General features: G+C 38.3%; 2 protein-coding genes and 1 long non-coding RNA gene across 8 annotated transcripts; all 3 read right to left on the bottom strand.

Moving 5' to 3' along the window:
- Positions 1 to 492: 492 nt before the first annotated feature.
- Positions 493 to 11337, bottom strand: LOC108319544 (CST complex subunit CTC1). 6 transcript variants are annotated; one of them, XM_052877954.1, is made up of 16 exons: positions 10162 to 11337; positions 9677 to 9795; positions 9249 to 9323; positions 9075 to 9153; positions 8914 to 8976; positions 8752 to 8829; positions 8372 to 8569; positions 8057 to 8161; positions 7442 to 7720; positions 3472 to 3954; positions 2728 to 3366; positions 2547 to 2638; positions 2062 to 2263; positions 1862 to 1976; positions 1193 to 1458; positions 493 to 861 (listed from the first exon to the last, which is right to left on the bottom strand). In XM_052877954.1, exons 1-16 carry the CDS (start codon positions 11188 to 11190, stop codon positions 691 to 693), a joined length of 3993 nt encoding a protein of 1330 aa, XP_052733914.1. In that variant the 5' UTR covers positions 11191 to 11337; the 3' UTR covers positions 493 to 690. The 6 variants fall into 6 exon arrangements, with proteins under 6 accessions (XP_052733914.1, XP_052733918.1, XP_052733916.1 ...); XM_052877958.1 differs by lacking the exon at positions 3472 to 3954; XM_052877956.1 differs by lacking the exon at positions 8752 to 8829.
- A 1362-nt stretch (positions 11338 to 12699) lies between these two features.
- On the bottom strand, positions 12700 to 14731 carry LOC128196759 (uncharacterized). The gene is made up of 3 exons (XR_008249122.1): positions 14633 to 14731; positions 14432 to 14517; positions 12700 to 12925 (listed from the first exon to the last, which is right to left on the bottom strand). It is a non-coding gene; the product is annotated as an uncharacterized LOC128196759 (long non-coding RNA).
- A 1628-nt stretch (positions 14732 to 16359) lies between these two features.
- On the bottom strand, positions 16360 to 18805 carry LOC108319559 (uncharacterized). Its single transcript, XM_017550721.2, has 2 exons — positions 17102 to 18805; positions 16360 to 17007 (listed from the first exon to the last, which is right to left on the bottom strand). Exons 1-2 carry the CDS (start codon positions 17375 to 17377, stop codon positions 16795 to 16797), a joined length of 489 nt encoding a protein of 162 aa, XP_017406210.1. The 5' UTR covers positions 17378 to 18805; the 3' UTR covers positions 16360 to 16794.
- Positions 18806 to 23730: the final 4925 nt, after the last annotated feature.

Genomic DNA, 23730 nt, shown 5'->3' with positions numbered 1-23730 from the left:
TGAGTTATCTCAATTTTTGTCCCCGATATTCTATCTTAACCTTTAGTTTATCAGTCAACTTAATTTTTTCTCAAACTTAAAGTATTATAATTTAAAAATCAATCAAAGTCTTTTAGTATAATCATACATTTCTTTAGCCTAAAACATTAATTTCAAATTACTTTTAATAATATAAAAATATTTATTATGATTTTAATTATTGTAATCTATAACTAAAACATAATTCTCATAAAATATTATTATTATTATTTTTCATATGAAATAAAATTAATATTTTAAAGAAACAAAATTTTATTCTCTTTAAATTTCATCGACAAATCATTCTTATATTTTATAATATGTATATATTATAAGATAAATTTAAACAAATTTATATAATATAAAAATAAAAATAAGTTGTAAATCTTATCTTAAAATATAAAGGTAATGGCAGGTTATGGGAGGTTATATATATATTATTTATCTTTCTTTTTATTACATAATTTGAAATACTATTCAAATACTTTTCTCCTTTTATATAGATGAAACTAAAGTCTAACAAGTTTTTCAAAAAATGTTTGGTATATCTTTTTTTTTTACATAAAAGAGAAGCCCAGAAGAGGTCGACCGAACACGATCTAATTACAAGACCTATTTCAGCATGCTACTTCTGCTAATTTTTACATAGAAATACATGTCTGACCATAGGCATTAATTTTTCAGAAGTTCCTGAATCATATGTCTTGCTTCAGCCCGAGTGCGTGGGTAAGAGACTTCTTCGGCCCACATATTCCGCATGTTATGCACATTCAGCATTTCTGTGAGGTATTCCTCTCCCAACTGTCTTGTTTCCTCTGCATCCATCCCACCAGCAACAACATTCTGCTCATGTCAGGTTAAAAGCCTTAATTAGTAAACTCCGTAAGAGCCAAAGAAACTGAAATGATATGAGGCCGGATGCAAAATATATCTACTTATAAACAAGGGGAGCAAGCTGTGAGCAACAAATCACAGAATGTCACAATTATTACGTCACCAAACTTAATATTACTCATTAACAAATGAAGGTTTTCTTCTACTTTTGCCTCTGAAGAATGTAGTTTTTTTGATAAAATCGACACAATATACCAGTCTTAATATTACTCTACTCTCCAAGATCTTCATGATAAACTAATCATGTCTGACTACTTCCAATCAATATATGATAACTCACCCATATTCCTCCGATGCATGCATTGCATAAAATGAACTTGAGGATGTTTTCGTCGGAACTGCAAAGAGCATTCCCAGAAGCAACTGTAAAAATATGATCTTGGCAAGGAGAATCAACAGATAATGCATGGCTTTTCACTGTAATTTTTTTGTGCTTTTTCAAAATTCTCCCTAGATGATGGGATGTGGTTAGTTCTTCACGTAGTCTCAACAAAGTTGCTGCCCTTTCAGCACTAGCCCAGCAACAACATGATGATGATCCATCTTCTGCAAGAATAAAATACCATAAAAAAAATGGTCACGGGAAAGTTTGTTTCCTACAAAATTTGCTACAGCCCAACATATAAATACAACTTATATAAGAATATTGCCAAGTGAATACTAATAGATATGGGCATAACGCAATAATCAAACAAGGAGTCCATGTCAGAAATGATAGAGGAACACAAACTAAATAGAAGTTAGGAAACAGAAACTCACCCAAGCCATAAAAAGTAGACAAATTATGTGGAATTATTATATAAAATATTTAAAAGATGTTTATAATGTATAAAACATCAAGTAAAACAACTGTCAGTTAAACCATATTCGACCAACAATACATGCACATGCAAGAAAAAGAAAGTGATTATAGATGACTTTTCTTGAGTAGCATTTACACATAACTTACCCAACAAAAAACAAGCAAGTGGAATGTCCAAAAGAGTCCCTTGAGCATTAACTTTTGTTTCTGCAATAAAATTTGTGGTCTTTCTCTCTATAACTAAAACAAGGACTGCAACCACCTGTTCGCAAATGACAGCATAAAAAACAATGTTCTATGAGAATGAGAGCACAAATATTTGATGGATAAATGTAAAATCAATTTACCCTGCATCGAAACACTATTTTCTTGTGGGTCAAGCCTTGAGGCAATTCAGAGATCAAACAAGAGATATACTCTCGAGATGCATCATCGGCATCTTTAGTAGAGCTTAAAACAGAGGGCCTGTCACCGCATTGTTTATCACATACTTTTATGGATTTTATTACAATAAATGACACAGGCAGCAACATAAATTTATTTTGTGCCCTGCAGAGCAGAAGACAAGGAATCAATCATGTTGAAAATTAAAGTCATTTCACATAATAAATGGGAGGATATTCCTTCATATAAGTGCATATGGAAAAATGGAAGAGTAAAATTATGTATACAGAACAGATTGGCATACAAGAACACATGCAACACACTCGTCAATGGATTTTTTTTTACAGAGCAGTTCACCACTGTCAATATTACTATTATTTCTTTAACAGTGCAGTGAAACAAAAACTGGTTTCCAATTATTTCTTGTCGCGGATAATCAAATGCATACCTTGCATAGAGAATTCGATGAAATACTGCAGTTACACCAGGTCCAAATCCAGTAGGGAAAGTATGTTTATTTACAGAACCACAAATATTCACCTAATAAGAAATAAACTAACAAGATTATGTAACAAGATAAGCAAAGAAAATATGAAGATAAATATAGAATAAGATGGGATTCCAGTTACAATATGGTGATGCACTAAAACGTGAATGCAGAAATTGCTTCTAGTCCCAACGAGACCTGTCAACTGAAGAGAATCAACGTTTGCACCACTTGAGCATGAACTGAAGAAACCAGAGCCAGTTTTATGAATTTCAATCACATTCCCCTCAAGAGACATCAAATTGCCCTCAGGGAACAGGCTGTTTGATCTCTGAGTTCCAAAACAAGATTTAGGTCTATCCTCTGAAGTCCCAGTACCTAAAGAAAGGTTAGCACTATCTTCTGATATTACAGACTGCAAGCTTTGACTATCTTCCAATTCCATAACATTATCCTCAAAGACATCTGCAAGACTGATGGGGAGATATAGGCAAACATCTGAACTGACACTGGAAGGTTCACTATTGGACCTCCGCAGAAGTTTTTGATGATTAGATGAAACTCCATCAGCCGAAGGAGATAAAGAATCTTTTGCAGATGTATATTCTGATAGATGATCAGAAAGGTTCTCATCATAAATAAATGAAAGGCTCCAAATACGTTTTCCGGAATCAATAAGTAATTTAACACTGTCACTCCTACCAAAGTCAACATCTTTTGTACTTCCAGAGATATCCCTTCTCTTATTATCTATGATGTAATAATCACCAATCTGCAACAACTGAAATGCAGTAGATAGTAAATTAATACTTGGGTTTGCACTACTATATAAAATCAATTAATACCTACTATCCTTGGTAGGCAGGCCAAGGACAATAAGATATACCTGGTACTTTAAAAATCTATCTGATGAGAACTCTAGCAAAATTTTCCTTGAAGGTTTTGAATTTAAGCTTGCATCTTTCATAGGTAACGCAGAACGCAAGATAGCTGGGCAAACCTCATTCTCACTTTGGAGGCTTTTAAAAGTAACCAGACAAGATAAATCATGAGAAGATCTCATGTTGACACATTTTCTGTTCTCTTCTGGTTTCCTGGAAGAATTAGAACAAGCACTCAGCTCATATATGGAAGTGTGAAATTCTTCCTTTGATGAACTTACTGATTCCTTAACAAGTTTCTGCCTCTTATTGGAAAATTTATATTCATTATTACCACTCAGACAAGATTTTGAAAGTTCCTTTGTCTTGTCCCAAGAAGCGTTGCATGGACGAGCAATTCCACTCTTCCCATCAAACAATAAAATAAATGGAAAAAGCATGGCTTCAACAAAAGTACTTGACTTGATACATCCTGCTTTATTAGAGTACTGCAATAATTGAAATGGGGGCCTTAGCAGAGTAGAATTGTTGAAAAAGAATATGGATATTTTACATCCATGGAACACTTTAGGATGCATAATGCTCCACATGTAAGATTAATAACAAAAAAGCACCTCCTTTATCACATCAAAATACTTCAGCAAGTCTTTTACATGGATCTGCAAGCAACTAAACAGCATTGTACTCATATAACATTGATTTTCAGAGTACATTATTGCATTAAGGTATTCTGTATATTGTAAAAATTCACTCTTAAGCACGCGTAATAGCTTAACCTCTTAATCCTTGATAATTGACATGCACCAAAACTGATAGGATCTAATATGAGAGGTTATAATACGTAATAGATGTAGGGGAGAGAAAACAGTTTAGGAATTAATTGCGTTGGGTAGTTAGAAGTGGGTTGCCGCTATAAGAAGGCAAGGGGGGTCTAGTAGAGAGGACACCTTTGAGTATTCTTTTGTATAGACAGGTCTTGGACCTTGTGAGGGGGATTAGGCCTCCGTTAGGGCTAAGAGGGGGATTAGGCCTCCATTAGCGCTATCTGTGTACTTTCTTTCAGTATCAATACATAAACCATTCTTTTTTACAGTGTTAATTCTCGATTGTGAGTGTGTGAGTGATTGTTTTAGTTAGGTTTCAAACTAAGGAACCTATCAATTGGTCCGACCCGCCGGATACGCTTGGGAGGGACCTACCGTATCCAATTAAAGGCAGAGCAAGACGGTGGGCAAACTACCGCTTTGGAGAATAGAATCAAAGGGAGGATAAGCGTGAGGGAAGGAAAAGACAATACCTAGGAGAGGAGGACTAGCGAAAGGAGCATGGCAGAATGGAAAAGAAATATGCAAGAAATACGGCAAATGCTGGGTGGACGAAACAGGAACCAGGATGGACACGCAGATGGGAGCCAAGCGTCTGTCAACGAGCGTCGAAGGGCGAGGCGGGAAGATGAAGGAGGAAAGGATGGCGAACATACCGAGGGGCAAAACAACTGGCAAAAACGGGTGGAGCTACCCGTCTTCGAGGGGATCGAATCCGTTAAACTGGATCAATAGCGCAGAGAAATTTTTCGAGTTACAAGGGGTATTGGATGACGAGAAGGTGCGATTAGCGTACATCAGCATGGAGGGAAGCGCGGGGTACTGGTTCTGATTTTGGAGGGAGAAGGCCAAGAATTGTTCTTGAGCAGGATTGAAGCATGCATTGGTGGTAAGGTTTGAAACCATTGTTGAGAGGTTGATGACATTGAGACAGACGGGGACGGTGGACGAGTATGTACAAGACTTCAAGATATTGGCGGGTTGAACGAAGACGGTGCCGGACGAGCAGTTGTTAGGATATTTTCCTGCGGGATTGCAAGAGGACATTCGGAATCAAGTCTGACAGCATGACCCACAGGAATGGATGGTGGTGATGCGGATCGCAAGGGATGTTGAGGAGTTCCAGGGAGTCACCGAACAGTTCGAGGCCATTGAAGACCAGTCGTCTTGGGGACGAACGAGCGGAGAGGTGACACTATCCGAGGCCAATCGCTATGACCCAGGCCGATCGAGAGTTGTCGAGAGATCTGAGGCCAATCGCTATAACCCAGGCCGATCGGGAGTTGCCGAACGGTTCGAGGCCAATCACCCAGGAAGATCGGGAGTCGCCGAGCGATCAGAGGCCAATCACCCAGGCAAATCGGGACTCGCCGAGCGATCCGATGCCAATCACCCAGGTAGATCATGAGCCGCCGAGAGTGTGGGGTCAGTACTGAACACCTGAAATCTACCGGATCCAAACAGGAGAGGATGGCCAGATCCGAACAGGAGAGGACTGCCAGATTCGCACGGAAGAGGACTGTTGGACCCGAACGGGAGAGAACCGCCGAATCCGAACGTGAGAGGACGGCCGGAACCGAATGGTCTTACAGTTACAGTCAAAGGCCGAACGGTCTTACAGTCAAAACGGTCTCCCATTCATTGGCCGAACGGTCTTAGAATTAGAATGAAGGGTGGGGAGGGAAAGGTGGATGGAAGAATCAATGCCCAGGAAAGAAGGATGGATTCTGTGAAGAGGTGGACCAGCGAACAAAAAAAGGGCCTTGTCGTTCTTGATACACCTGCAGAGGGGAGAGAGCTGTTTGAAGCATTGAAAGACATCGAAGACCATTTCCTCAGGGCTTATGATTCTGGAAAAGAGGTGATCAAAATGCTGGAAGCTAATAAAATCCAAGAAGAATGGAAGTCATTGGAGGAGGAATTGCCACCACCCAAACCTCGAGACCTGAATTGGAGGGCAGTTGCCAGAGGGTTCCCTTCATATGATTACACGATGATGAAGAGGAGTTAGGAGATCAAATTTCACGATTCCAACCTTGAGGACAAGGTTGTTTAGCAGCGGGATGTAATGATAGGATCTAATATGAGAGGCTATAATAGGTAATAGATGTAGGGGAGAGAAAACAGTTTAGGAATTAAATGCATTAGGTAGTTAGAAGTGGGTTGCTGCTATAAGAAGGCAAGGGGGGTCTGGTAGAGAGGACAACTTTGAGTATTCTTTTGTATAGACAGGTCTTGGACCTTGTGAGGGGGATTAGGCCTCCGTTAGGGCTAAGAGGGGGATTAGGCCTCCATTAGCGCTATCTGTGTACTTTCTTTCGATATCAATACATAAACCATTCTTTTTTACAGTGTTAATTCTCGATTCTGAGTGTGTGAGTGATTGTTTTAGGTAGGTTTCAAACTTAGGAACCTAACAAAAACAGAGGTCAGGACTTCAAATCTGGCAGTTTCTATTTCCTATGTGCTAGTTAAATTATAAACTAAGCATAGGGTTTGAGCCAGCATGTCTTTATGACTATCTTTGATGCTTCAAGTCAAAACTAATTTTTTTTTCACTCGCGGGATCAAGCTAGAGACAAAAAGACATCTCCAGCACCCACCTAGTAACTAGGGTTAGGAATTTGTAGTCTTTGACGGATTTAGGATTCTAACTCCCTATGAAAAATCAGAATTAAGAAAAACTCACGTCTATGCTGTTTAGCACTAATGGGTAAATTTGACATTTACTGGATCAAGGAAACTATAATATAGGAAATTTCTTCATTCCACTCACAATTCATAAATCTTAAGTTTTCTACAGATTGTGTCCTTAATAAGATTTTAAAGAATCTCAACTGACCATAGGGCATTTAATTACGTAATATGGATTTTGAAATTATCATAACCAAGAAAGATTAGTTATATACAAAAAAACTTAAAACATAATAGGCCACCAGTCTGTTAATAATATTAAACTTGCAGAGAAACTAAACTTCCAGAAATAAAATCTGAAAGGGAACACATTAGTCTAAGCTGGTACTTCACAATCTTCTCATCTTTAACTCTACACTTCCTTTTTTTACCAAGTAACTGTTCTAATGAAGATTTGATAGCAGTTCATATTGAAATTAATGACTATAATTTCTGACTAAATCTAACAAAAACAAACCTTTTCTTGAAGAGGAAATTTGTGAGATACTCTAAGCATATGGTAGGATCCAGGCTCTAGTGTCTCACTTTCATTCTTACTATTTATGCATGAGTAAAGGGGAATGTTTCTGCATTTAACATTCTTCCAATGACAGCAAACAAAAAATGGAGTGCTTAATTCTCTTTTTGCTTTGGAGCAATTAAAGATTGTTCTACATGATAATGACTCACTCCCAAGCCTTTCAATCTGATCCACAGGTTCGTCTATTTTGTCCATAAAAACCTCATAGTCCGTCACCTGTAAATCCAAAATGACTGTTTAGTTTAAACACATAATTCTGAGGACAGCCTAATTACCTGTGATCAAGTTAGGAACTTTTAAACACTATTTTCAAACTGTCAAGAAAAATAATTAATAAAATCATCTCAACCTCACAAAATCAACTTGTAAAAGAAATTAGATACTTGGCTACAAGTATCGACTAAACTATGAAATCAGTTGAACCCATAAATTTACAAGGGTTAGAAATGTTAAGTCTGCAAAAGGCAGTGTTTAATTTTAGTCCTTCAAAAATATATAGTCTCATTTTAGTCCCTCTTTAAGAAAATATGGACTACATATGGGACAACAAACCTCATATATTTCGTTGGGGTTCCAAGTTAAGGGAAGGTCTGGTATGACAATATCAACACCACCAGTTGCATCAACCAGATGCAGTCTTCTAGTCGATGGATCAACCTGAATAGGCAAAGCAAAAAGCCAAAAGCATGATAACCAAATTATTAGTAATCAACATTCTCCAAGAATCATTTAAATTTTTGCCGTGTCTCCTTCTTTAAAAGATCAAAGAAAATCATGTCACGTTAAAAAGAATAAAAAGAAGAACAACCATTGACAATTGTGGTTTATTCACAAGCATGGAAATGAAAGATAAATTGAACCACTAACCTTAAGGTACCCAAGCAAAACAACACCTACATCTTCACTTTGAATGATCCTCCTAAGTGATCTACCATTATATCTTGCTTCACGTGATAAAATACTGAACTGGTTGCCAATAGGCAATAATTTACAGTGATTTTCCGACTTCATAATTCTTAGCAAGGTGTGTATACAGTGACAAATGAAGATAGAGATCGGTATTACCTGTAATAAAACAGATGAAGTAATTATCCTTCAGTGGTTAATAACAAATTCTTTCTATGAAAACATAACAGTAAAATTCTTTTTTCGGATGAAGTAAAGCCTATATGCTATATATAGACCATGCTAGATCCAAACATTACGAAGTATCAGAAGAAAATTAAATATAAACACAAATAACATACCAATTTCAGAAAACTGCAATTCAGTACTCTACCACAACCATTCAAGTCATGTGTGCACAGCCACACAGGAGCACCTTGCTACCAAAGGAAAACAGTATTACCAAATTAAGGCAGAAAGTTGGTATCAACGAAATATTCCCAGCTGTCAATTTGTTGACGAACCTGAGTTTGAAATATTGACCAAGGGAAAAGTGAACTAGCATACATCTGAACTAGCCCTTCTTTCTGTTAAAACCTTGCATAATTAAATTCATTAGAAATGGAATAGATCAAAGAGCTTCAGCCAAAGTAAGAACACCTTAAAATCAAAGGAAGAAGATTACATGTTTTGATCCCAAAATCTCCTTGTCAGATAATATACCATCAAACTTTTTCCGGAAGCTTGAGACAAGAAGTAATACCCTGCCACGAAAAAGGAATGACATATATTCCAGCAATCTTTAAAACTCTTAAGTTCCAAATCAATTGCAGTAAAAGTAAATCAAATTATTTAATACCAGAGTCTTGCAGAAAATGGTAACGACTGAATGAACTTCCCTAGCATACCGGCAGAAGGAAAAACTACATTACACCTGCAATACTAAACTGAATCATGACTTTTCTGCAAAGAATATGATTATGCAAATAGACTTATCAAATAGGTCAGAAACATTTAAGGAACAACTTGTGGATAATTGTTAAAGAAATCAATTGCTTTTCTTGGCTGCTTTCTTGAGAGAGCTTTTGAAAAATATGCAGCTAATATTGTATCATGCAAAACGTACAACAATTCAGAACATGACCATGCATATTTCAGTATTTCAGTCACATGCAGTTGCTTGCATTAGCCCAAGCTCAACTTCTTCAGACTGTCGTACTTTAAGCATTTATGCAATGTCAATTTGAACAGAACACAAGCAAGCACAGTTATAGTAGCAATACATACACAGTTTGGCACGGGGAGAAGGATTGCACAATAATGCTGGTCTTGATGCAGGCCCCAAGAATAATTATTTTTGTCCACGAAAAGTGCGGATTTACAATATGCACATTTCTTACAGATAACTGCAAACGGTTATGATTTTTGGTGTCAAAACTTAAAACTCAAAATGGGTCACAGATTATATAGGTCACGAGTTCAATTTGTAAGCACCCCAATGTAAAACATTTTTACACGGACATTTAAGATTAATTCACCCTGTTGCCACATCATACTAATGAATGAGATGTGATAAATGAGCACATCCTATTGGATGTCTGGGAAAAAAATGTGTTCTTCAACATGGTGCTACATTTACAACCCAATAGATACCTCAGGAGGTGAAATTTATCCTGACAGTGAGAAAAAGATCTGTGTTCTTCAATATGGTGCTACATTCACAATCCAAAAGATATCTCAGGTCAAGAAAACAGAAAATTTGCTTCACTTACAATGGAGCCAACTCTCAGACCATGCATCGAGGTATGCAGTTGATCAGTTAAAAGAAGCCACACATCATGGTCCAACTCCAGAACCATCCCTTGCATGTACGCACCTTTAACTACACCAATATAAGAACCACATTCACCCTTTCCCTTGATCTCACTCTTCAGGCTTGGCATGCATTTCTCCGAACAAGACCCAACATGCAGAACCGACTCATCTTTAGTCACATACATCTCTCGAGACTCCTCCTTCGTCAGGTAAACTAGCTTCTTCTTCAAACCAGACACCACAACCCGTTCGTCAATTAGCTTGGTGATTACAGGGTGCCAAGAGGAAGCACTGCCACAAAAATACACAATCTCCATTTTGGTAAAAGAGTGTCCCTTCCTACTCTCATTCAATTTGCCAATCAAAACCTCCTTGGAACAACAAAACCTACACTCACAACACACCAATTGCACTGAAAACCCTGGCAGGTTCACCTTAGAGCCTGAATTCAAGCCAGAGGTACTAGCCGCCATGGTGCACTGCACGACAAAGAGGGGACCAACGGACTCCACCACACCGTGGAGGCTTCTCATTCTGGCACCGGATTGTCGGACACAATTCGGCGCCAGCGGAAGCGAATCCACAGCGTTGGACCCTTGGTTGGTGCCGGAGAAGCGCCAATTGATAATCTCTAATAGGCCGTGGGCGACATCGCAGCCGTGGCGCTTGAAGGGAATGAAATTCCAGGCGGTGACGCGTATTTCCCTGTTCAGAGCGGCGGGGCGGAAACGGAGGAGGTCGCAGCAGAGGGTAGCGGAGGCGTCGGAGAAGCGGAGGCAGGAGCAGGGAGGGGAGAGGGCGGGGAGGGTTAGGGTTCCGACGAGGACGGTTGAGCGGGGAAGAGGTGTAAGGACACAGCAGGTGGTGGAGCGATGCGGCGGGGGCGTGGAAGAGAAGACGGAATGGGCAGTGGCAGTGACAGTGACAGGGCGAGGAGACTGAAGGAGTTCCGCTAGAGTCGTCACCGTAGCGTTTGCGTCGTCCATTGTGGGGAAGATAGATAGATGGAAGAATGAAACCGGTGACGCGCCTAGTGTTGGTGGTTTTCAACACCGGCGGGAACCATGTTTTCGAATTGGAGGAAACTTAGAAGTCTTATATGTAAGAAGCGTTTTTGGGAGGGAAATGTTGTGGAGTGATGATACAAGAACTGTTTCTTTTTTTTCTTTTTCAAAACAACCACGTCATGACTTTTGTAGAATATTTTATGGTTTAATGTCTCAATATGTCCCTATTTTTGTCCCAAATTTGAAATAGGTCCTGTTATATTTGAAGTCTTAATTAGATCCTTATTTTTGTTAATTTGATGCAAATAAATCCTTTCCGTCAATTTCAGAAAACGGCGTTAAGGAGTGCGTGACGTGGCGTATGTGAATTCAATATTTTAATACTCAGAAATTTTGAATGAAGTAAATGGGGATTTTTCTATTCTAGCGACCCAAAATTCCCAGAACCCAAACCAAACCCTACCCACTTTCACTCCCTCTTCTATCTTCGCCCACACCGCCACATCCTATCGCCATTCCACAAGAAAACAACAACCTCGCCGAGGAAATTCCCTCCAACGAGACGCTCGCCGGGGTAGTCGCCGGGGAATCTGAAAATATGAAAGAGTTTCAGGTTTCTGAGGTTGCCGCGAGGGAGAATGGTGTTTTTGAGAAGGTTTCCATGAAAGATCTCTTCAAATACAGGGCTTTGTATTTTTTGGGGAGTCTGGTGTTACAGACGATTTACGCCGTTTGGGCTATAGGGAATTACAAGCACAACCGCCAATATGGAGATTTGGAGATTGATGGAAGGGAAAGTGAGGATGGGAAGACCGTGTCATTGTCGGTTAATGATGTTTCTGGGGAACAACTTTTAATGGAGGAGAAAATCGAGGAAATTAGGCTAATGGCGAAGGAAGCGCGGCGACTTGAATCGGAGAAGAAAGGGGAAGAGGATGTGAAGGATGAAGATGTTGAAATTGATGACGATGAATGTGCTGTTTCTAGTCGTAGAGATGATATTGAGAAAGAGATTAGTGAGCGATTGATAAACCTACAGATTGATAATCCATGCTGCATTTTCTTTCCCAACTCTGACACGAGCCCTAATTTGCCCTATGTTTAATTAAAAAATTGAATTCACACACGCCACGTCACGCATTCCTTAACACCGTTTTCTGAAATTGACGGAAAGGATTTATTTGCATCAAATTAACAAAAATAAGGATCTAATTAAGACTTCAAATATAACAGGGACCTATTTCAAATTTGGGACGAAAATAGGGACCTATTAAGACATTAAACCAATATTTTATTATTTTTTATGTTAAAATAAAGATGAGTGATAGACCCTTTCTTATTTTGTTAAACACTTAGTGTAACATCCCAAAAATACAGTAAACACCATATAGTAGAATTAATTACATTTAATGATAAACCAAATCAGTCTTAATTAACTACAGCAAAGGTTCCGGCCGAATGGCCTTACAAGAAGCTAAAATACAAGAGAACAAAGTACGACCCAAGCATACCTGACCGAACGGTTTACAAAACGGAAATACCGAACGGTCAAATAATAATAAAAAAAAAGGGTCGTTCAAAAATACGGTATTCTAATATACTAAACTAACAGATAACCGAACGTACTACTGTTCGGCCTTCACTTCAACTTCCACGAGATTTGCATCCTCCAAATTTTCTTCTTCCAGCGTTTCCTCAAGCAACGCCTCACCATCTGCTCACATCCACACGGATGATCATTGCACAGACAGGACGGACGTACAAGGACAATAGACAACGCAAAGAAAACGAAAGGGTAAGCTTATTGAATTTAATTCAAGTAAAAACATGCATTTCATAACACATCACACATGTTAATTAAATCACAACATACAATTTACATCAACTTCTATAATTCAAACAATTTCCTGTTACTAGACTGACTGTCCGGATCGTATGAATTCTGTGTAGCTACGACGTTCGTGCACCCGGTGATATAATTAACTGGAATATTACATCAGCTACCTCCCGAGGTTAGTCCGTTCCGTCCAAGTTACAATTATGGACTAGGACCTCCTGCCATTCCCACACATGACATACTCCTCTCTACTTGAGAACGAGCACTCACGGAACATCAGGATGAACCGCCAGCTAAGCTTACCACATTCATACTTTACAATTCTCAACTTTCACCCAAGAGTCGTTCCTCCCTGGAACGCTCGTTCAAAATCCACAACCATAGTTTCACCTCATATACTGTTCATTCTTAATAACTTTCCACTTTAATATCATTTTCATATTCCATTCTAGTTTCATCAAAAGACGAGCGTTCAGCCCTCTTGAGGACGAACGTTAAAGACGAGACCGAGAAAGACTCATTTACGAACAGGATAAAGCCGACACATGTTATTTGACGAACGTCATTACCACTTAAATCAGTTAAATGAACTGATTCTAGTACAATCCGAATAATACTTAGAATGTGTTAAGTACAAGGGCTCTAGGCCAAATCCAAAAGGATATAAACACCACCAGACTAATTAAAGGACTATACCGAGATCAATTCGCTTAGGAAAACCGACTGTCAGTCAATGACCGAACGCGGTAATACGCATTTACTAAAATATTTGGACGAACGCTATTTACACCCGTTTGATAATTAAAGGCAAGGACGAGCGTTCGGTATAAGACCGAGCGCCACTCATAACGAACGCTTTGGGTCGAGACCCATTGCTGATGTGAAATATTAATAGAAATAGAAATTTATAAAATCAGGGAAGTTAGGTATTTAAGAATGACTAAGTGTAGAAATTTATATTTACAAGCTTCTCAATTTCTCACATAGCACTCAGGGCATCTACGTTTGGCCGAACGCTCAAATGTAGTACTTAATACAAGAGGGCGTTCGTCCTCAACTAGAAATCTTTCCAAATGAAAGAATTCAATTCAACGAAGCTTACTAACAACACCGAACGGTCAAGGAGCGTTCAATGACGAACGTTCATTATCATAGGAAAATTCATATTTTACAGTTTCATTACATTATACTCATCTCTTAGCATAAGCTTTCATATTTTCAAATACTCATATCATAGTCCATTTCATAGTTCTCATACATCAACTCATAATCATAATCATATACCAAAGATCAAATAACATAGATTTCATGCTTCATAAAACTCATATAACGTCATACAGCACCACTCATACACAAGAATTAAACTTAATAAGCTTCCCTTACCTCTTAAAGTGAACGCACGTTCTCAGATATATGCTAGGGTTCTTCTTCTAACAGAGGTCTCAACGAACAACAACACCCTCTACAAACTATAACCAACATAGACCAGACAACTACTCAGAATGATAGATTAAACTCATAAAACCGCAAACCTGGGTTTGCATGTTACAGAGAAAGGCACGAATGGAGAGAGGATGAACTTACCAGTTGAGAATCTTAAACTGATCGGTTCAAACGATCGTCCTCTACGCCGGGAGTGTAGAACTGGTGCCTGAATGATGATCGGAGAAGAAGAATGATGAGTTTTCTTAGAGAGAAGGTAGGGTTTCTAGAGAGAAGGTGGAGGAATGGAAAGTCAGAATTTTGGGAAGAAGAAGGTGCGTGCAGGAGAGTGGGCAGTTGTTTTCAGAAAATCATTTTTGTCTGCCCCCACGTTCAGACGAACGTGCGCTCTCCTGTGGACACCTGTATTCCACTAATGATTTTCGAATGTTCCAAATTGACACTTGGCAGCTGCATGCAGAGTGTGTGAGTGCGTTTTAATGGCACTGAGCGTGTGACGTGGGTGCATTTAATTGTGATTAGACGGTGGGGTTTGGGTGCATAATTACGAGGCTTGACACTTAGCATCTGTACTAATATCAAAAGTAACATTATATTTTATGATTATTTTATGTCCTTAATTTTTACATTGTGCAATGATCTAATAAGATAGTTGGTCTACATATAAGTACATATTTAGGTATTATTGTGTTCCAATAGAGTTACATCCTCTTCTCTTTCAATTAATAGAGTATTTTATCATTGCCTCTCTTACTTACGTTGTTTGTGAAAATAATAAGTTAGTTCTAAAAGGGATTGATTCAAGAGAATTTAAAATGTTTTTAAAAATCTTTTCAAAAGACAAATGATATAGTAATATTGTCTTCTAGTTTAGAAAACAAAAAATATTCTTAAGGATTAAGTAAACATGTGATAGCAAAAGTAATAAATAAAGGTTTAATCATTTCGGAGTCCTTATTTTCGAGGAAAATCTCAATTTCGTCCTGTTCTTTTTCGATTTCTCAATTGGGTCCTAATTTTGTGAAAATTGCAACAATTGGGCCCCTCCCGTTAAATTGGGCCCAATGGCGTTAGTATGTGGTTGACGTGGCACGCTGAACTCAGTTTCTTAATTGATGTGGCACGCTAGACTGAGTTTTTTAATTCACTTGGTTGAATGATGTGCATTTGGGTAGTTTTAAAATTAAAAACTTGGTAAAATGTGGGAGAAAAGTTGAAGGGAGAGAACTTTCTATAAATCCATGCTTGAATCCCTAATAAAAGGGTATATTTTCATTTAGCTTGTTGTTCTTCTTCGAAGGTGGATAACTTTGTTGTGCTTAAAGATGGCCCATCCATGTTCGTCTTCGTCATGTAGTGGGTGTGGGAAGCAAGATGGTAATGTGGTCTGTGGTGGTGGTCGAGGAGGATCTAGCAATGGTGGTCTGTTTTACTATTGTGGGATGAAATGTTTTGTCAGAACTGTGAGAACAGCTAAGAGTAGAGGCAAGCAATTTTGGGGCTGCCCTAATTGGTGTTTTCTTCTCACATAATGGTGGTGAAGATGGTGGTTGCAATTACTTTAGATGGTGTGCTGATGATGGGGTTGTGGAAAGGGAAACGAGTGTAAAGTGTGAAGGCAAGACTGAACATTTCTTCAACAGAGAAGCAATGGAAGGTGGATGGAAGATTATAAGTGATTTGGACTTGTCAGTGAAGAAATTGGAAAATAGGCTTAACGTGTTCTTAGGGATTGTTTGTGTTCTTTGTCTAGTGAACATTATTGTAGTTACATTAGTGTTCTTTCGTTCATAGGAGTGTTTTCATTTTAATTATGATGGAATGTACTTAGGATGCAATGAACCAAAGTTAGTTTCACTTGAAAAGTTTGAATTGTTTGTAACTTTTGGTAAGGAAGTAATTCAAAGTATTGTTTGTAAGTTTTGGCCAAAATACTATTCGTAAAGAACTGTGAACTGATAAGCACAAGCATATGACGTGATTTCATAGTGAACTAATAAGCACAAGCATGGTTGGGCAAATATATCATTAAAAGTACATGTATAAATTACATAAACTTGATAAAGCATTAAACAATAATGTAAATATTAGCCCTCAAAACACTGGTTGGGCAAATATATCAAACACACCAAAATAACCATTAAACCAGAATTTTCCATGTGTTTTCAAAAGCAGAAGCAGGATAACACTAATTTGATGACAAAAGCATAATCTTCCATGTTTTTCCTACATGGAAGATTATTGTTTGTAAGTTTTGGTAAGGAAGTAATTCAAAGTATTGTTTGTAAGTTTTGGCCAAAATATTATTCGTAAAGAACTGTGAATTGATAAGCACAAGCATATGACGTGATTTCACAGTGAACTGATAAGCACAAGCATGGTTGGGCAAATATATCATTAAAAGTACATGTACAAATCTTGCCAGAGAATTTCTTCCTGAAGTTGGCATACAAATGCCTCACATAAAACCTTTGCTCAACTCCAGGAAGCAATTCTTGTATTGCTGGAAGTAGACCCTACAATACAAATATACAAGTAATCAATAAAGGCAACCAATACTTCAGGCCCTAAAGTTAAAATGTACAAGAACAAATTAATGATGACTATTACCTTTTGCTGGTCTGATATAAAGGTAAATGAAGAACATAATTCAGCCCCTCCAAGGTCATCTACCAATAGTTCCAAGAACCACCTCCATGAATCCTTGTTCTCAACTTCAACAACACAGTACGCAATAGGCAACACCTGCTCATTTCCATCTCGGCCCACAGTTGTTAACAACTCACCACCATACTTACCTTTCAAAAATGCTTCATCTAAACTAATAATTGGCCTGCATGATAGAAATTTGTCTTTGCAGGCCTGATGCGTGCTGTCGCGGCCCATCAAATTTGTTGTGCAATTAAGAATGCAGTATAAACTAGGAAGTGACTCCTAGGTCGTCTCTCAAGGACCAAATGTGGCTCGAGTCTCAGGTCAAACACGTAGGGGGGGATTTGTGAAGATTTTGTGAATACGAGTGAACTAAATTAAAACACGAACATAAACACGGATGTAAACACAGATATAAACACAAAATTAAAATGATTGGTCACTTAAGCTAACATCAAAACTAAAATATCACAACCACGAAAAATAGAGAACATCAAAATGAAAAGTGCTTTAACCAAATTAAAAGCGCAACATTGAGTTAAACAATTTAAATGCAAACTGAGAATGGCGGGCAACTTAAATGAATGCTTAAAGAGATTTAACATTAAATGCTTGCTTGAATAAGTAAAGAAAACTTAAACCTCTTGGCACTCTCCATTAAGGACGTGGCAGCTGGTCCCTGTGTGAAGCCCTGCGTGTTGTGCTTCTTAAAAGCCAACAAAACCGTGACACCTTTCATGCCTTGACACCACACACCTACTCCTACCTAATCTACTTCTTCATTTCTCAAACTCTGTCTCGGGCTTTCTTCCAAAGTGTCACACCATTCTCCTCTAGATCTCCCACACGCAGCTACAAAAAAATAAACATCTCCTCAACAATGCTTCTTTATGCGCGCACACCAACTTCCTACTTTATGCTACCCGTGACCATGTGCCATCTCCTTTCCACAAAATGAATAAGCTCCCAAAGGTAAATGAAAGCATGAGCTAATCTATACCAGGCCGTGACACTTGTGTGCTTGCTTCAATAAAATAAAATGCATTTTGCCTAAAAGGAATTAAATGTGCTTCTCCCAGCCAAGTGTTTCCCTGTCCGTGACAGCTGCTGGACCCTCATGTGCTTCCAATAAATCAATGTGCTCTCACTACCTACTCCCATCAAATCAACGAGCTCCTTCTTCCAGCAAAGATAATGAAAATTAAATGTGCTTCCAACTCACATTCCGTGAACCATTCTCCGTGCAGCAGCTCTCAAATCAGCTTCTCATTGCATAAATCAAAAACCATTCTCTTTTCTTCCAGCAGCCATGACCCCTACTACCATGACACCTACGTGCTGCTGCTTCCTTTCTCCAACTCCACGTGTGCTGTTGCACAAGCTTCACTCCCTTCCATCACCATGGCACCACATCCTCACTCCTTTCAATCCGAGTCTCTCTCCGTGCTTCCAGGACGTGAAATGATGGGTTGAACTTTCAATCAAAGTGTATAAAACCAAAAATAAAAAAATGCAATCAACATTCAGCAAAAAGAATAACAATTCAACCCTTCATTCATTCCATTCAAGCGTTCAGCCCCCAAGAAAAAGTTCCGAAAATACAATAGTTTCCAAAACACCAAAAGACCGAGAGCGTAAAATGTGTGGCCAGTGGCGGCTGTAGCCCTTGGCCGTGTGTCCCCTTTCTAATACGGGTGGGTCCACACAATAAATTTAAAAACCCTAACCTAAAAGGCACATGTCCTACAAATGGGTTTTTTTTTACAAAATTGCCCCTAAAAGGGTCCTAAACACCTAATTCTAATTAAGGGTTTCTAGAAAACGAAATTACAACTTTAATTAGAATCTAAATGACTAAATGTTGAGCCTTTGAGTGTGTCACGCCATATCCCAATGCTCCAGATGATGTTTCCACAACTTCCCTGCAACCAGAAATGCACTTAATCAGCTCAGAAAACTCAAATTAGCACAATTACGAATTTCCGACCAAATTAAGCAGAATTCGGAAAACGGGGAAATAACAGACAATTAAACACAATTCCCTGGTTTATTTAAGTGCAATAAACTAAATATAATTCTAGAAATAACGACTCATCAAGGCCTTTAGACATACATAAAATCTCTTGAACAAGACTTCACCCCCCACATCCTCAACCTTTACTTTCACTATTGAGCCTGGATTTTTGGCCAGCAACTCATGGGCATAATCATATATCCTTTTATACTGTTCTTTGAAAGAGCCATCAATATGCTCTATTGCTATGTTTTTGGCCCTATAAGCCATACACCTTGAAATACCAATGTTCCATTTCCTTTGAACTTTTTCCCTTATATCCACACCCTTAACTGTTGGATTCTCTCTAACTGTTTTCTATAACTTCTTGCTCAACCACTTGGCATCAATTAATTTAAGGTTGAACTCCCTGCTGCAGGTATGGTTGTCCAGCATAGTTCTCCATTGCCCTGTTTTGACTGCCTTCATATAACCACAATATAACCTCCATGGGCATTTACCTTTTGCACCCACACACTTGAACCTCATTCTTTGTTTATCATTCTTAACAAACTTAATATTTCTTCCATTATCCAACGCATAACTCTTTATAGCATCCAAAATGTCTTGCTTTTCAGCAAAATATGTCCCAACTTCCCACTTGTATTCAACCATACATTTTGGCAAAACAAATGTTGCAAAAGTCCCATAACCCTCTACATCAGTATCATTTTCATCACTATCTGCTCCACTAATTAATTGTTCAGATTCCCACCCATCATCTGACAAACCTCTATCATTCCCACCTTTGTCATTCCCACCCTCTACATTAACATCAAACATGCTGTCAGAACTCCCACTGGAATATGGTCCACTAAAGTCATTTGACACACTTTGGACTTCCACTTCCACATTTCCCTCCAAATCTGCATGTATATCATCATCTATATTGCAACCAACATTATCATCAACAAGCACCTCCAACCACTCAATATTTCCATCACCACTACCATTGTGACAAGAGGAATTCCAACTTCGGATTTCCACATCTAGTTCAACTTCCTTCACTTCTTCACCATCACCACCAACTTCTTCAACTCCATGCACCTCTTCCTCCATAACAGCCTCAACTTTCACTTCTCCATCAACATCACCATCTGTTCTAACACACCACTAACTTCTTCAAGTCCATGCACCTCTTCCTCCATAACAACCTCAACTTGCACTTCTCCATCAACATCACCCATTTGTTCTAACACACCACCAACTTCTTCAAGTCCATGGACCTCTTCCTCCATAACAACCTGAATTTCCACTTGTCTATCAACATCACCCATCTCTTCCAACACACCACCAACTTCTTCAAGTCCATGGACCTCTTCCTCCATAACAGTCTCAACTTCCACTTGTTGTTCACCCATCTCTTGTTGGTCACCATCAACATCAACCCTCTCTTCAACTTGTCCTTCATCATTACCAACATATTCCAGCATATGTATGACTTCGGGTTCAGAAACAAGGTGTATCACAAACACATGCACCTCACCATTCAGCCTAGCTTAATTAACCATATGCATGGCAGCAGTGTCATCAGACAAAGACTCTAACTTATCATCCAACACTGAAGCCCCTCCTACAAAGTACCATAGATCTTTAAAACCAACGTATCCTAAACCTTGCACTAAACTAACAACCACGAAATAACTCCAAACATCTAGGTCAAACAAAAGCCTAGATGTCTCCCCCCTTCATACTTAAGCTTCCCATCATTAACTAATTTCCCTCCATGGTGAAAGACAACCTCAATATCCTCGTCCATGACGCAAAACACTATATATATGTATTTATACACATATAATGCAATCACATGACGAAAAAACATGTATTAAAACCACAAACAAAACGCACTCACAATCACAAAGAAAAACAACTTTAAACATGGGGGGGCCACAACATCACAACCAAAAATTGAACACAATACAGCGACGGGGACCACCAACCAACATCGCAATAAAAATAACACAACATATGACCCCTCTAATCAATAATCAATACAAAACCAAACTTTTACTGACCTGGCCACTCGAGATTCCAGCAAAAGAAGGTCCCACAACTCCGACGACGACGACAACTGCACGCTCTCTGTCAACGTCAACTTCGATTAAACCTTAAATCCCCAAATTCATACCCCAATTTGTGAAACTGAGAGAACTTTACACTAACCCTACAAGAACCCCATAATGTCAGAACAAACTTCTCCCAATCCCAATCCCTAATTCGATAAAATTCAATCTCAATCCCAATCCCAATATTTCATTTGTACTTTCCTTTTCTTTGTATTTAAAAAAATACAATTATCCACGTCAATTAAGGTGCCCCTACTTTAGTCAGCCACGTCAATTAAGAAACTGAGTCCAACGTGCCACGTCAACCACAGACCAATGCCATTGGGCCCAATTTAACGGGAGGGGCCCAATTGTTGCAATTTTCACAAAATTAGGATCCAATTGAGAAACCGAAAAAGAACAGGACGAAATTGAGATTCTCCTCGAAAATAAGGACCTCTAGAATGATTAAACCATAAATAAATTACTTCTTATATTGATTCACTTTAATCAAAGTATTAATATTACACAATTATTTTTTTGATGTCACTTATGACAATGAGTGCACAAGATCATTTCTTATTATTTTTTTTAAAATTAAAAAATATGTGTATTCTTTAACACTTATGTTATGTTTGCTTGGGAGTAACACATAGTTGAAAAGTATTTGTATAGTCATATTTGTGTTGGTTACTGCATTTGCTTGGATGAATTTGGAAGTAAGGAGAGATAATAAGTTGCAAGATTCGTTGATTTTTCATTCCTAACAGATGAGGCTCAGATTTAAGGATATATAAGTGGAAAAACCTTTTTTTTCCCTTGAAGAAAACCAAAATGACATGCTTATTAAATTGAAAACTCCACTGTTGTAATCAAATCCAATAAAAAAGGGAATTAATTCTAACTATGTTTTTTGATTTTGTGAATCAATTTAATAATAAAAGTTGAAGATAAGTTTGGGATTGAAGATGAACCAGAAACCCACAAGTTTGAGGTTTAAAACGAACCAGAAACTCTGTGTAACTAATTCTATGATGCAAGTTGAAGGAGATAGAATCAATTCTACAAGCCTTTGATGGAGCACGTAATAGATTATATTAACAATGCAATCGATTCCACAATTTTTAACCAATTCCATGACGTTGGAATCAATTACCTAAGTTGTGCACGAACCATACTTCCTTTGTTCTTTTCATGGATCAAGCTTCCCCTCTTGTTTTCATGGCGCTTTAACCAATCAAATAATAATGGATGTATTTCACTATTGTTGTTTCTGGCATGTGTCAGCCTTGAAAAAATCTTGGAGAGATGAGAATAAAAACATAATTGTTTCTGTAGTGTTGGGAACAAGTATATTGTAGCCTCAATTTTCAAACTACTCTTTGCCATTCTGAATTTGGAGCAATGTTTTCAATTTTTTTATGGTTTAATCCTTTTCGACATCCCTATTTATGTACGAATGTCTCAATTGGGTCCTCGTTTTTTAAAGTGTATCAAAATGGTCCCTAATTTTGAAAATTGATATCAATTGAGTCCTTTCCGTTAAGTTGGCTGGACGGCGTTAAAAAAATTGATGAGTGGATGCTGAGATGACGAACGAACGCTCGTCCACCAGCGAACGAACGCTCGTCCACCAGAGAACGAACGCTCGTCCACCAGAGAACGAACGCTCGTCGACCTCTTACTGCTGGGCGACCGTTCGTTCCACACTGGACGACCGTTCGTTCGGTGGTCGACGAGCGTTCGTTCGCTGATGGACGAGCGTTCGTTCGCTGGTGGACGAGCGTTCGTTCGTCATCTCAGCATCCACTCATCAATTTTTTTAACGTCGTCCAGCCAACTTAACGGAAAGGACTCAATTGATATCAATTTTCAAAATTAGGGACCATTTTGATACACTTTAAAAAATGAGGACCCAATTGAGACATTCGTACATAAATAGGGATGTCGAAAAGGATTAAACCTTATTATTATTATCATTATTATTTTCTTGGAATTTACTGAGGAATAAATTACCGGCGTAGGATTAATAAATCTTACATAAGCTGAACTTTCTTTCTCATAAATTCCAATAGAGTGGTGGTTGATGATGGAGCAAACGATATGGGGTCATTTGCCGGTGCTGATGAGGGCAAATTCCAAAGAATCTATCGAAGACATTCTTCAAGCCCTTTGGAGAACCCGAAAGAGTGGTCTTGACACTTCTGATAGATGCATCATCCAAGACATGCTTCAACTACACAATGAATCTGATCTCGACCCAGTACTCCCTCTCTTTCTTCTACGTTTATGAATACATAGTAGTAGCAATGATCTAGGTTATGTTTGGACAAACTTCAACTGAAAAATAAAAGGCATCTATCTATAAACCCATTTAGTTTATATATAAGTTAGCTTTTATATATATATTTTTTAAATTTTTTAAACTTTTTATTTTAACTTTGTATGATATAATGTTACGTCTTCAGTTTTCTCCAGCACAAATGCTT

Source organism: Vigna angularis, chromosome 5, assembly GCF_016808095.1.
Source record: "Vigna angularis cultivar LongXiaoDou No.4 chromosome 5, ASM1680809v1, whole genome shotgun sequence".
NCBI classification, from domain to species: Eukaryota; Viridiplantae; Streptophyta; class Magnoliopsida; order Fabales; family Fabaceae; genus Vigna; species Vigna angularis.
The sequence above is the reverse complement of the archived record's forward strand: the minus strand, read 5'-3'. Positions and strand labels throughout refer to the sequence as shown.

What these genes read in the sequence shown, in the direction of transcription:
- LOC108319544 (XM_052877954.1), bottom strand. Translation starts at nt 11,190, where the DNA reads ATGGACGACGCAAACGCTACGGTGACGACTCTAGCGGAACTCCTTCAG. An exon ending in CCATTTTCTGCAAGACTCTG is followed by an intron (nt 9,154 to 9,248) that starts GTATTAAATAAT and finishes TTTTCGTGGCAG; the next exon opens with GGTATTACTTCTTGTCTCAA. An exon ending in ATAGATTTTTAAAGTACCAG is followed by an intron (nt 3,367 to 3,471) that starts GTATATCTTATT and finishes ACTGCATTTCAG; the next exon opens with TTGTTGCAGATTGGTGATTA.
- LOC108319559 (XM_017550721.2), bottom strand. Translation starts at nt 17,377, where the DNA reads ATGGGCCGCGACAGCACGCATCAGGCCTGCAAAGACAAATTTCTATCA. An exon ending in TTATATCAGACCAGCAAAAG is followed by an intron (nt 17,008 to 17,101) that starts GTAATAGTCATC and finishes TTTGTATTGTAG; the next exon opens with GGTCTACTTCCAGCAATACA.